Genomic DNA, 14,331 nt, shown 5'->3' on the forward strand with positions numbered 1-14,331 from the left:
GTCCTGTCCCTGCAGCTGAAAACCACCCCCATAGCATGATGCTGCCACCACCATGCTTCACTGTTGGGACTGTATTGGACAGGTGATGAGCAGTGCCTGGTTTTCTCCACACATACCGCTTAGAATTAAGGCCAAAAAGTTCTATCTTGGTCTCATCAGACCAGAGAATCTTATTTCTCACCATCTTGGAGTCCTTCAGGTGTTTTTTTAGCAAACTCCATGCGGGCTTTCATGTGTCTTGCACTGAGGAGAGGCTTCCTTCGGGCCACTCTGCCATAAAGCCCCGACTGGTGGGGGGCTGCAGTGATGGTTGACTTTCTACAACTTTCTCCCATCTCCCGACTGCATCTCTGGAGCTCAGCCACAGTCATCTTTGGGTTCTTCTGTACCTCTCTCACCAAGACTCTTTTCCCTCGATAGCTCAGTTTGGCCAGACGGCCAGCTCTAGGAAGGGTTCTGTTCGTCCCAAACGTCTTCCATTTAAGGATTATGGAGGCCACCGTGCTCTTAGGCACCTTAAGTGCAGCAGAAATTTTTTTTGTAACCTTGGCCAGATCTGTGCTTTGCCACAATTCTGTCTCTGAGCTCTTCAGGCAGTTCCTTTGACCTCATGATTCTCATTTGCTCTGACATGCACTGTGAGCTGTAGGGTCTTATATAGACAGGTGGGTGGCTTTCCTAATCACGGTCAATCAGTATAATCAAACACAGCTGGACTCAAATGAAGGTGTAGAACCATCTCAGGGATGATCAGAAGAAATGGACAGCACCTAAGTTAAATATATGAGGTTCACAGCAAAGGGTCTGAATACTTATGACCATGTGATATTTCAGTTTTTCTTTTTTAATAAATCTGCAAAAATGTCAAATTCTGTGTTTTTCTGTCAATATGGGGTGCTGTGTGTACATTGAGGAAAAAAATGAACTTAAATGATTTTAGCATATGGCTGCAATATAACAAAGAGTGAAAAATTTAAGGGGGTCTGAATACTTTCCGTACCCACTGCATGTTGCTCTTTGTTTACTCTGCAGGCATGTTTTGCATCCCTGGTAAGCCAAGACTATGTTAACGGAACAGACCAGGAGGAAATTCGAACAGGTGAGTGAAGCCCTGAATTTTTGTTTTTGCTTATTATTAGAATGAGTTTATATTGATTTCATATGTGTCTTGTTGAATGCAGGTGTTGACCAGTGCGTACAAAAGTTTCTGGACGTGGCTCGACAGACGGAGTGCTTCTTCCTACAGAAAAGGCTTCAGTTATCGGTGCAGAAACCAGAGCAGGTGGTGAAAGAGGTATATCATTAGACATCCTCACCACCTAACAATGTTTACCCTTTTTTTTTTCTCAGCCATTTGTGGCTTTGTAGGTTATAGTGTTTGTAAAAACAACTTGGATTCCTAAAATATTTCCTGGAGATCCTAAAGTCCTCCCGTGTCATGTCCAGAGGCCACTGGCCTTTAATTCTTAGGCCTGAATTTGTGACATGCTGTCGACGTTAACATATTTGTTCCTCTCCATTTGTTGATGCGTCTTCTCTCTTCTCAAGTCAGTTTTTTTCCTCACTTCAGGATGTGTCAGAGTTACGTAATGAGCTACAGAGAAAAGAGCTGCTGGTTCAGAAGCATTTGTCCAAACTGCACCATTGGCAGCAGGTGCTGGAGGATGTGAGTGTTCAGCATCGTAAACCCACAGACCTCCCTCCTCCTGGACCACTGGCCTTCCTGGAACAGGCCTCTGCCAGTTTACCCCCTGCCCCTTTGAAGCCAAACTCACCCCACCCCCCCCCCCCCGCATTTCCCTTTTGTTGCTGACTTTTTTTTTTACTGTCAAATAAAATACAGTTTGTGAATATTTTGAGTCTGAACTGAGGTCTTAATAATTTTGTTTTCTGCTTTGTACTTTGGCATTTATTTAATTGAGTGAGTGCTATCTATACACCTTAAGGTAGGTAGGTAGGTAGAACTTTATTGATCCCACAGTAGGGAAATTCCAGTGTTTCAGCAGCAGTAAAGGACAAAGCAACATGACACCAAAAGAATAAATACCCCACACATATCTTGAGAAAAGATGAAAACAATTGAATATTACTCACAGTTAATCCCACAATGGGGAAAGAAACCTGTGTTTCAGCCATAATCCCTGAGGAACTACTCAAAAATACCTAAACCAGGGCAATGACAGTATTTGAGAGAGATCAGGAACAAGACATTACACATGAGCCTATTTACAATGCATTTCACCCCCAGGAGCTGAATATTGCACCTCGGTCAACTATTGCATAGTCCCTCATAATGAACACCTATCTTATCACTGCAGTGATGTGTTTGACAGTCTGATTGCTGTGGGGAAGAATGACCTGTGGTAATGTTCCTTTATACACTGGGGATGTAACCGTCTCATGCTTAAAGAACTGTTCAGAGCCACCACTGTGTGGTGCAGGGGATGGGAGGGGTTATGCATGATGGGTTTTAGTTTCGCCAGCATCCTTCTGTCCGCCACCTCCTTGATGGAATCCAGAGAGCAGCCCAGGACAGAAACAACTCTTTTAACCAGCTTGTTGAGTCTCTTTCTGTCCCTGACCGTGTTACCTCCTACCCAACCCACAACAGCATAAAAAACTGCAGATGCCACCACAGAGTCATAAAATGTCCAAAGGAGTGCCCCGTGCACATCAAAGGACCTCAGTCTCCTCAACAAGGGGCATTCCACCAATTTACACATGAAGAGCAGAGTACCAGTTATGCAGAGAACTGCTCAGGCTGTGAAAACAATTGTTAAATGTCTTTGTGGTTCTGGAAGGCCAGAAAAAATTACCCTGACATCAGCCATTTACCAGGACAGTGATACAGATGAGATCTAGGTGCAGTATGGGTAATGTAGTTTTTTGTTTTTAAGCTTTATTTATCATGTACTAAAAGTTAATGTTTTTTCCTCAGTTGCTTCCATTTTGACTTTTGTTTTTGTTTTATGTCTAACAAGTTTCCCAATGTTATGAAAGTCACTGGAAATCTTGTCCCTTGTGAGAAAATACTGGAAGTAGCACCATTTACAGAGTTATTACTGCAAGTCATTTTAATATGAAATATCAAAGATGAATCTTGCCATTACAAGAAAAAAATGACCTACTTACTGCTTGTATTTATTTTGACAGAAAAATGACTCCAGAGACGCCATGACGGAGCCTCCCGTTGTGTCTAATGCATTCAGTGTCTTCACACCATGACAGATTTGTTCTCCCCAGCTTCACAGCTGTCGCCTGTCCACTGACAGTACAGGAAAACAAAAATCTTCACAGATGGGCTCCAGGGACAAAGCTTTCAACAAAAGTCATTTGGGCTTGGCATGAAAAACGGAATTGTGGGTGTATTATTTAAGTAGCAGATCCCCAATTTGGCTCTTTACTCCTTGTTATACATTCTTTAAGTGAGATAACATCAGCTAATTGAACTGGCTGTAGGTATATACATGTTACCTTATGCATCCCTTGGCTGAAGGCCATTTGTGTCCAAAAAAAAATGTTGCACATTAATATTCAAATATTAATCTTAAGCCAAATGTATGACACAGTAACATCTAAATTTTACTTAAGAGTCCAAGGTAGAAAATAAAAGATGTGGAGTTAGTGACAATAAGAAATTAGGTCGGAATTCTGAGATATGAAGCCAAAATTTGTACGATACCCAAATGAGATGATGAGAGTGTGGGATATATCAAAATGTATTGTTGAGCTACTATAGTTTTTATGTGACGGGAAGTCAAAATGATGAAGTGAGACGTTTAAAAAAAACAAATAGTTTTTAGGCCTGATTGCATGTCATCCGCCTCCCCGGTGAGTCTTCCACAGCTAGGGGGAGACGGTGCTTTCTTCTGGGACGCATTGGCTGCTCGGAGAACCGTCTTTGCCGACATGTCCTTGTTTGTTCGTTTTAATCAGCGATTGGAAAATAACAGGTAGCCTTGTCCGTCCGTCTCGCACCCAAGAGGAAAGTGGGGGAAACAATTTAGAAAATCACAATTCGACAGGGTGCTCCACTACTTATGTCCGCATTTCGGGGGCCGACAGATTAAGCAGTCTGCTGGGTATAACACCCGGGTTGATCGCGGCGTGTTTGTACACAGTCACCGCAGTCAGGCTGGTTTCATCGGGCTACCGTCAGCCAGTGTCACCGCATCTGGATCGCCGTGATTCACGCTTGAATTTAGAGCCATTAAAGACAGCGTCGTGGATATGGAATGGTGCATGCTGCTGGGCCAAGTTTTCAGCCTCTGAAAAACACCGTGATCATGGATAACCATCCGCTGTGAGTGCAGAAAGCTGGATGTGTGAATATGTGTGTGTTGACGTTTGTCAAGCTGCTTGACTGATGGTACCGCATTGACAGACAGCGGCCGCCGGTGTTGGGGGGACCGGGGGACGGACCCCGCAGGAGCACACCGGAGGATTGGTGCTTGTGTTTGCTTGAATAACGGAGGTGTTTTGTTTAGTGGCAGAGAGAGGATATGTGTTAACGGCTGTACAGCCTTGTCTGTGTCTGTGTGTGGGTGTGTTTGTGACAGAAAACGAGTGCCACGGGATTTTGCTACAGGCAGCGACAATCAGGCTCTTTACAAGTGATTTATTATGAAATGGGCAGGGGGGGAAATAACTAGGTACATTTACAGTTTTGTTGTAAACTACCTGTAGTCTACTACATTATTTCTATTTTCTGCTATTTTATACTTAAGACAAATGTATACAAAAGTTAATTCTAAAGGTTCCCTTACTCTTTCTTGCCACTTTGTTTTATAGCCTATGTATGTAACAAGGTGAAAGTTACTAATAGCTGTCAAATAAATACAGTAGAATAATAAGTAGAATATTTGCCTCTAAAATGTAGTGTGGTCTTTAAAATGTGACCAAGTTTTCATTCAGGTTACAATAAGGAATAAAAACAACTAATAACACGAATTATTGTATTGGCCACATTGAATGCACCATTCATATATTCACAGTGGCTTTAAAACAGTATGTGAACGTCAACAAAAACAGATTGGAGTTAATAAACTTGGAGGTATGGTTTAGAGCTAAGTGAGTTTATAGAAAAGTTTGCTATTCACAAGAAGCATAATGTGGACCGTGCCTCACAAAAACAGATCTAGATTTGTTGATCATAAGTCCACAGTTTGACAGACTGTCTGGAGTGCTGTGGCTACAGTTGATTAATGAGTTAGTTGGTCAACCGAAAATAAACTGCAGTTATAATTAATCATTAAATGACACTGTAATCATATAGGCTAGACAATTAATTGATTCATCATCAAAATAATCTGCATATTAATTCATAATGAAAATAATCGTTAGTTGCAGCTCCAACCCCAATTTCACATAACACAGCAATTATTTAAGAAAGGTTTTAAAAAACTAGATAAAAGTATACAAACCTGAATAACAAACCTTTATGCGATGATCCCTCAGATTTATCTTGTGACCCTTAGGAGGTGCTTGACCCCTGTGCTGGGAACCACTGGACTAAACTATCCAACATACATCATATAGTTAAAATTAGCTCTACCTCAATTAGTTATGATAGTAAAGGCGTCTTGATGCAACAGTAAACAGTCAAATTAATATACTATTTTTTGCTGATAATACCTGAGAGCTGTCTCTGTTTTCTATGTCCTCCACCACCCATCAAGGCTAGGCTAAATAACAGAAACACCTCTCTGTAAAAGGCACTACAGCACTGACTGAATACCTGATATGAAAGCAGATGTTCCAGATGAAGCTTTTCCAAGCCTCGGGCGCAGACTGCAAAAAGACTCTAGGGACATTGAAGATTAACCATGTAGAGCATCTCATCTAACAGCTGTTGGAAACAGGACAGAATATTTCACCAAAGTAAACAGAAGGTTTAGGTAGGTAGGTAGGATTTTATTGATCCCACATTGGGGAAATTCCTGTGTTCCAGTAGCAATAGAAAGCAGCAACAAAACACCATAAGAACAAACACCACACACATATCTTGAGAAGCAAATTCCAAAGTACCTAAAACAGAATATAGTATTTGAGAGACAATCAAAAACAAGAATGATCCTCCCACAATTAATCCCTGAGAACAAATCAAAATACCTAAGAACAAGACAAAATATAGTATTTGAGAGAGATCAATAAAATCAAGGACAAGAATATTACTCCCATAATTAATCCCGCAATGGGGGAAACCAAGGATAGCTTCAAAAATATAAAGGTACACTCATTTTTCTCCACATCTTTAGTGGCATCGACCCAGTAACGTATAAATGTAAATAAATCACAGTGATAGGTTCTTGTTCCCACATTCAAAATAAAATAGAGATGATTATTGCATCATAAGCATCAAGTAGGTAAACACTGCAGAGCTGCGTTGAATTGCATTAAAATGTGCCTGTGACCCTATACTGTCAGAGTACATGGCTGAATGGACCAATAAGAGGGTCCTGTGTGCGCCCTCTTTACTTGCTAGTTACCATTAAGTATAAAGCACCTACCAGACTATATGTTACTCCAAAATTGCAGCTTTGATAAGTTTTAATTGGTCTGAGGTCATCTTTTTCAAGGCCATTTAAGTTCACCATGTAAGCTTAGTATAAACTAATTACAGTGTTACATTTAGACGTGGGAACCCTCTACAGCACAGCACCACAACATTAGCTAATAATACAGCTTTGACTGATTTCATATTTTAGATATCTAAAAATTTGCAATTAATCAAATTATGAAAAACAATCATGGCAGAGTGGGGCTGGGTCCCTGGGTAGCAGCCCGCTTTGCCTGACTGATAATCTAGCTTTGACCTAATAAAGTGGCTGCTGAGTGTATGTTTTGTGTGTGTGTGTGTGTGTGAACAAACCCTTTAACCACTGTACCAGATCAGTGACATGAGATATTGAACTACAACATATTCAAAACACCACTATTTGCTCCTGTTCCCCCTCTAACAGATAAACCAGCTCCGTCTGAGGACACAGGTCTGGCTAGGGTTTAAACTAATTACAGACATACTTCTATAGAAATGGATGACAATTTAAACGCAACATCTAACTGTACTGGTGGTAGGTGTCCATTGTGTAAGCACAAAATTCCACTTCAAGATCACTATGCAGTTCTTTTGATGTATCAGAATACCTTGTTGTGTGTTATTGCTCACTTACCTGCCTCCTGAATGTAAAGGAAAGCAGTATCCTTATAATCTGGATGTGCTCTATTATGTTATTCTCTGTGCATGTGTGTGCATATTTGTGTGTTTGCTTCATATATATGTGTCTCTGCTATCACTCCCAGGTGCACCAGACTTTGTCCACACACTCTGGACAAAGAAGATGGAGTCGAGAGGCACGGTCCCGTCACTCTCAACCCTCGGCACATGAGGAAGGCATTCAAAGTCATGAACGAGCTGCGCAGGTGATATACACTCCCTCCTCCGAATCCCTCATGTACCTCCATGGAAGCTTTAACTGGACACATTCCCTCCCCTCTCTCTTTTTGATGCATATACAGCCAGAGTCTGTTATGTGACGTGACTATCGTGGCGGAGGACGTGGAGATCGCTGCTCACAGAGTCGTTTTGGCGGCTGGAAGCCCTTACTTCCACGCCATGTTTACAGGTGAGGATGATCTTCCGTCCTTGCTTCACAACATCTGCCAAAACATTTTGTGTGTTTGCTTCTTTAATGCTACTTAGCGCATGAAACAGTTGTTACTTCTGTGCTGAGGGAAGGCTGATGTTTGTAAGTGTATCCTAACAGGTGAGATGGCAGAGAGCAGGGCGAAACGAGTGAGGATTAAGGAGATGGATGGCTGGACTCTGGGCCTGCTGGTAGACTACATCTACACAGCAGAGATACAGGTCACAGAGGATAATGTGCAGGTGAACGTCAAATGCATACATATCTGTATCTGTACATATCTGTATGCATTAACATCTGTATCAGGTTTTCAGTCCCTTTTAGTGTTACACTGTTCAGTGGATTTATGGGATTAAAATGGTTATGTGAAAGCACATTCACACTTTCATATCAATGCATTTCCATAAACACCAAAGTAATGTTAGATGAGCATATTAACTTATTACAGTGCCTTGCGAAAGTATTCGGCCCCCTTGAACTTTGCGACCTTTTGCCACATTTCAGGCTTCAAACATAAAGATATAAAACTGTAATTTTTTGTGAAGAATCAACAACAAGTGGGACACAATCATGAAGTGGAACGAAATTTATTGGATATTTCAAACTTTTTTAACAAATAAAAAACTGAAAAATTGGCCGTGCAAAATTATTCAGCCCCCTTAAGTTAATACTTGGTAGCGCCACCTAAATGACTAATGATGATAAATAGAATCCACCTGTGTGTAATCAAGTCTCCGTATAAATGCACCTGCACTGTGATAGTCTCAGAGGTCTGTTTAAAGCGCAGAGAGCATCATGAAGAACAAGGAACACACCAGGCAGGTCCGAGATACTGTTGTGGAGAAGTTTAAAGCCGGATTTGGATACAAAAAGATTTCCCAAGCTTTAAACATCCCAAGGAGCACTGTGCAAGCGATAATATTGAAATGGAAGGAGTATCAGACCACTGCAAATCTACCAAGACCTGGCCGTCCCTCTAAACTTTCAGCTCATACAAGGAGAAGACTGATCAGAGATGCAGCCAAGAGGCCCATGATCACTCTGGATGAACTGCAGAGATCTACAGCTGAGGTGGGAGACTCTGTCCATAGGACAACAATCAGTCGTATACTGCACAAATCTGGCCTTTATGGAAGAGTGGCAAGAAGAAAGCCATTTCTTAAAGATATCCATAAAAAGTGTCGTTTAAAGTTTGCCACAAGCCACCTGGGAGACACACCAAACATGTGGAAGAAGGTGCTCTGGTCAGATGAAACCAAAATCGAACTTTTTGGCAACAATGCAAAACGTTATGTTTGGCGTAAAAGCAGCACAGCTCATCACCCTGAACACACCATCCCCACTGTCAAACATGGTGGTGGCAGCATCATGTTTTGGGCCTGCTTTTCTTCAGCAGGGACAGGGAAGATGGTTAAAATTGATGGGAAGATGGATGGAGCCAAATACAGGACCATTCTGGAAGGAAACCTGATGGAGTCTGCAAAAGACCTGAGACTGGGATGGAGATTTGTCTTCCAACAAGACAATGATCCAAAACATAAAGCAAAATCTACAATGGAATGGTTCCCAAATAAACATATCCAGGTGTTAGAATGGCCAAGTCAAAGTCCAGACCTGAATCCAATCGAGAATCTGTGGAAAGAACTGAAAACTGCTGTTCACAAATGCTCTCCATCCAACCTCACTGAGCTCGAGCTGTTTTGCAAGGAGGCATGGGCAAAAATTTCAGTCTCTCGATGTGCAAAACTGATAGAGACATACCCCAAGCGATTTACAGCTGTAATCGCAGCAAAAGGTGGCGCTACAACGTATTAACTTAAGGGGGTTGAATAATTTTGCACGCCCAATTTTTCAGTTTTTTATTTGTTAAAAAAGTTTGAAATATCCAATAAATTTCGTTCCACTTCATGATTGTGTCCCACTTGTTGTTGATTCTTCACAAAAAATTACAGTTTTATATCTTTATGTTTGAAGCCTGAAATGTGGCAAAAGGTCACAAAGTTCAAGGGGGCCAAATACTTTTGCAAGGCACTGTATATCTTTATGTTTGAAGCCTGAAATGTGGCAAAAGGTCGCAAAGTTCAAGGGGGCCGAATACTTTCGCAAGGCACTGTACCTGTGATTTTGCTAAAATCCCAGTTAACATGGGTCTCCAAAAACCCAACTGGTATTGGTGAGCTAATTTTGTGTTAGTAGTTGTAACAAAAAATCCAAACAATGAATAATTTTGTTTTCTGCCTGGACAATTATATCAAAGTGCCAAACCCATCAGTTTACACAAGATTGATCTATTCCTTTCTGTTTTATGTCCTGGCCCCAACAACCTGTTTTAACTCACACTATTAATGAAAAATGATCTTGGGTCATTTCATTTGCTTATCACAAGAAACAGGAGATGGTACAGCCTTCCAAGGTGGTAGTATCTTTCCTGCCCAGATATTTTCCATGTACTGGGGAAACAGCTGCATATATGGTCTAGTGTTGCTGGGTTATGCTCACAGAATGTTTCTTGTTCACACGGCTGAAATTAGGGAATAATCAGATCACTGCAGTGCAAGTAAGCACTGTAGATTACAAGCATCCAGGGATGTAGTGCTATTTGTTTAAGTACTAGAGCACACCAATGATACGTGTACATGTGGGCACATGCACAGTTACGCTGTGGCTAGTTTCGACACTCCCTCATAGTAATTTTCCACACAACGGCAAATTATAAAACATGGCTTGAAACCCCTGTGGCTAGATTGACGAATTATAAAACAGGCTTAAATTCCCATATTTCATATGTAGCCTACATGTGGTTCAGTTAATTATAGAATTATAAATAGATTGTAGAATTATAAATGCAGATGTTTATACAGATTGATTTTGCAATCCGGGATTTCAAAACTCTTAATTTTTAATTAGTGTACTGGTTATTTCCTAATTGTTTACAGTTTATGTTTGCACAGATCGTAGGTTCACGGTCTGGTGGTTCACGCAGGCTTCATGGAGATATTTCAGTATCACAGCACTGCAGTGACTGACATCCTATGCAAGTTTCTAGTTATTTCACTTGATAAATGGAGATCACATGTTGAACACATGTTAAGCTGGTTTCTGAACTCTTGCCTTGCCTACAAGGACAGTCTCTCCTTTTGGAAATTGTAGGTTAAAACTAAACTGAAAGAGATTTTGGAGTCTAGTGTTACTTAGAGTAACTTCATATAACACAGGCCTTGTACTGTAATCCACGTGTGCATTTTGTCAGTTAGGTCTTGCTAGAGCGGCAGCCTCAAGGGAAGCAGTTTAGTGTCTTGCTTAGGAAAGCTGTAGGGTTGTTGGGGCGACTTAAAGATGGTGCCTCTACCTCCCCACACCAGGCCAACCTCTTTAATTTAATTCATTTGCACTATATGGTATCAAAATTACCACCTTATGCAGGATATTCTGAGTGTGTATTTGCGTTCGACAGGCGCTGCTGCCCGCTGCAGGCCTGCTCCAGCTGAATGAGGTGAAAAAGGCTTGTTGTGAGTTTCTGAGCTCTCAGCTTCATCCGTCCAACTGTCTAGGAATACGAGCCTTCGCTGACCTCCACGCCTGCTCTCAGCTCCTCACACAGGCCAACAGCTACGCAGGTCAGTATGTGCAGAACGCGCACAATTATTGTGTGTATGTGTGTGACAGTGACTGCTTTTCAAGGTTCTTCTAAAATGGATTTGTGTGTGGCCTGGAGGATGTGATGCAGTGAGAGAGACAGGATGTGAACAGGCTTGATTGCTTAAAATGTAGAAATTAGAAAGAAAAACAGTGTTTATCTGCAGTTGTGAAGTATTTTTCTTTCTTGTTTTGCTGAAAGAGCAACATTTCACTGAGGTGGTTGGGAGCGAAGAGTTCCTCAACTTGGGCATGGAGCAAGTGTCCAGCCTGATCGCCAGTGACAAGCTCACCATCCCCACAGAGGAGAAGGTTCACACTCGCCTTGCTCCATATGTCACCCGCCTTGGACCAAATCAAGAGTTTTTGTGCCTGATGTGTGTAAAATGTACATCTTTATTGCTGTGTAGGTCTTTGAAGCAGTGGTAGCTTGGGTCAACCATGATAAAGATGTCCGCCAGGAACATTTGGCTCACCTGATGGAGCATGTACGCCTGCCGCTTCTCTCCAGAGAGTACCTAGTGCAGGTATGATCATAGATGGATTACCAGATGGGCCTAACAGGGAGGCGAGGCGCCTGTGCCTTCATGAGGTGACATGCAGTATTAGTTAATTTGAAACTCTTGGAGGTCAGATAAAGGTAGAGCGCGGATACCTGAACCGAGCCCAATGGGACCTGTTGGGTACCTGAGGGTTCAGCCTGCATTCGGATAGAAATTTAGAAATTATGTTTGGGTCCAGGTCAAGTTCAGACACATCAGTGTTTATGAATGTTTCTGCTGGAGCTCTCTAATTAACTCACATGATCTTATTTTTGTCATAGAAGGCAGTCTAACATCACTTGCCTTTGGCTCATATCTGTGACCAGATCACAGCTATGCCATGAACACAGCATCAGCATGACTGCTGCTTAAGAATCATACTGTGTTAAAGTGTCATCCTTGTTCCAACACCCAGGCAGGTCTCTGTCTTCCAACATAAAGCCAGGCAACATGGTGATACTTATCCAGATTAGAGGAAACATTGTTGAACTGTTGCTGTTACTGTTGTTAAAACAAGGCTGAGAAGGCAAATCAGAGCACGTCTTTTCTCACACCAGTGCCAAATGAAGTTTTCAAATTGTATTTCAGCAACTGAGAGTATATGATACAGTACTCATGACGTGGGTATTTTCAGCCATGTAAACTCCAAAAGTAGACTCACAGTCAGACTTAATAGTGATTCAGAGATCTTGGTATAGTCTACTCTGTTCATTGAGCTCAGTCTTGTAGTTTTTGTTTTTAGTTGTGTTTATTACAATATTCTCTGTCCCAGGACAGTAGGCCTTAAAAGAACATTTGCAAAAATGAAATGCTTTGAATGTCACAGTTTCTCTGTTACTCTGACATCAAATTCATCACCGAATGTTATGTTACATAACAATATAACATTTCATCTCTACTATTAACAATGTTCAGGTAGAATCTAAAGACAAACCTTTAGTTTTTCTGTATAACCAGTCTTGATTCATCATCATATTATGTTCTCAGTTTCCTTTGCTTTTCGCTGAAATATGTCACAACAGTTAAAAAGCTGCTGTACTGACTATACTGTAGCACTGTGTAAATCCTGCTGGCTGATTGGTTCCTCTCTGTCTCCTTGGTTGTGTCAGCGGGTAGAGGAGGAGTCTCTGATTAAAAATAGCAGTGCTTGTAAAGACTACCTGATTGAGGCCATGAAGTACCACCTGCTGCCAGCTGACCAGAGAGCTCTGATGAAGACTGCACGCACACGCATGAGGACTCCTGCCTGCTGTCCTAAGGTGGAAACACAGTCTCTGCAACAGCAGAAGATATGAGGATTTAAATAAGAGAACGCAGTATTAAACTAAAACACTGCTGCCTTTCTTGCGTTTAGGTAATGGTAGTGGTTGGAGGCCAGGCTCCCAAGGCCATCCGCAGTGTTGAATGTTACGATTTTGAGGAGCAGCGATGGTACCAGGTGGCTGAACTCCCCACCAGAAGGTGCAGAGCAGGTACTCTAGGAAACCACTAAATGACAATAACATAAACTGCATCACAGTTACGAGGCTGGATTTAATTGAACATGTGGGTCCATCAAAGGATCTATAGGCCTTCACCTACTCCTCAAGTGAAATGGCTTGATGAAATCAAACTAATGGTGCATTTGACTTGTAAATATTAAGTTAATAGAATTATTAATCATTTGGACTTTGCCCATAAACAGACAATAAAGTGTAAATACCATCGGTTTCATGATACATTGCCAGTGTTGTTGGCAAGTAGTGTACAATATACTGTTTCTGCATAACTTGCAATAAATCTGTGATTAGCATATTTAGTTTACTGATGAGAATTAACAGGGATGTTCAGGTTGGTCTGTTGAAATATCTCCCAGTGACAGAAGACTACATGAACCCAAATACCTCATACAGTAAGTGCATTGTGCTGTCGTGATATTTCTAGGTTTTATGAGTTGACGCTTCCCTGCGCCTTCGGGTCGGGGATAGGTCTCTTACTGCCGTTTGTGCCTACGGGCCGAATGGCAGTGTAGAGTACCCGGCCTTCTTGGAGTCCCTGGGAGGGGTGCTGGAAAAGGCCCCGACTGGGGACTCCGTTGTTCTACTGGAGGATTTCAACGCCCACGTGGGCACAGTTTGTCCATAACGAACACCATGTTCAAGCATAAGGGTGTCCATCAGTGCACATGGCACCAGGACACCCTAGGCCGGAGGTCGATGATCGACTTTGTGGTTGTTTCATCTGACCTCCGGCCGTATGTCTTGGACACTCGGGTGAAGAGAGGGGCGGAGCTGTCAACTGATCACCACCTGGTGGTGAGCTGGATCCGATGGCGGGGGAGGAAGCTGGACAGACTCGGCAGACCCAAACGTATTGTGAGGGTCTGTTGGGAACGTTTAGCAGAATCCCCTGTCAGAGAGATCTTCAACTCCCGCCTCCGGCAGAGCTTTGACCAGATCCCAGGGGAGGCTGGAGATACTGAGTCCGAGTGGACCATATTCTCCACCTCCATTGTCGATGCGGCCGTT

At 42.1% G+C, this 14,331-nt stretch overlaps 2 protein-coding genes across 2 annotated transcripts in view; both read left to right on the forward strand.

The window, feature by feature from the left end:
- The window catches only part of med28 (mediator complex subunit 28), a 3,865-nt gene extending 2,052 nt beyond the window's left edge, over positions 1–1,813 (forward strand). Inside the window, exons 2-4 of the mRNA XM_020620779.1 lie at positions 1,033–1,099; positions 1,182–1,294; positions 1,571–1,813. Coding sequence (XP_020476435.1) covers positions 1,033–1,099; positions 1,182–1,294; positions 1,571–1,813 — 423 coding nt within the window. The remainder of the gene's footprint in view (positions 1–1,032; positions 1,100–1,181; positions 1,295–1,570) is intronic.
- Positions 1,814–3,816: 2,003 nt separating this feature from the next.
- Positions 3,817–14,331, forward strand: part of klhl2 (kelch-like family member 2) — a 16,526-nt gene continuing 6,011 nt past the window's right edge. Inside the window, exons 1-9 of the mRNA XM_020620793.1 lie at positions 3,817–4,303; positions 7,303–7,422; positions 7,519–7,625; positions 7,767–7,888; positions 11,101–11,263; positions 11,485–11,594; positions 11,693–11,809; positions 12,934–13,083; positions 13,179–13,296. Of these exons, the coding sequence (XP_020476449.1) occupies positions 4,236–4,303; positions 7,303–7,422; positions 7,519–7,625; positions 7,767–7,888; positions 11,101–11,263; positions 11,485–11,594; positions 11,693–11,809; positions 12,934–13,083; positions 13,179–13,296 (1,075 nt within the window). The 5' untranslated portion in view covers positions 3,817–4,235. The remainder of the gene's footprint in view (positions 4,304–7,302; positions 7,423–7,518; positions 7,626–7,766; positions 7,889–11,100; positions 11,264–11,484; positions 11,595–11,692; positions 11,810–12,933; positions 13,084–13,178; positions 13,297–14,331) is intronic.

The sequence above is a fragment of the Monopterus albus genome, unplaced genomic scaffold, assembly GCF_001952655.1.
Source record: "Monopterus albus unplaced genomic scaffold, M_albus_1.0 scaffold247.1, whole genome shotgun sequence".
Classification (NCBI taxonomy): Eukaryota; Metazoa; Chordata; class Actinopteri; order Synbranchiformes; family Synbranchidae; genus Monopterus; species Monopterus albus.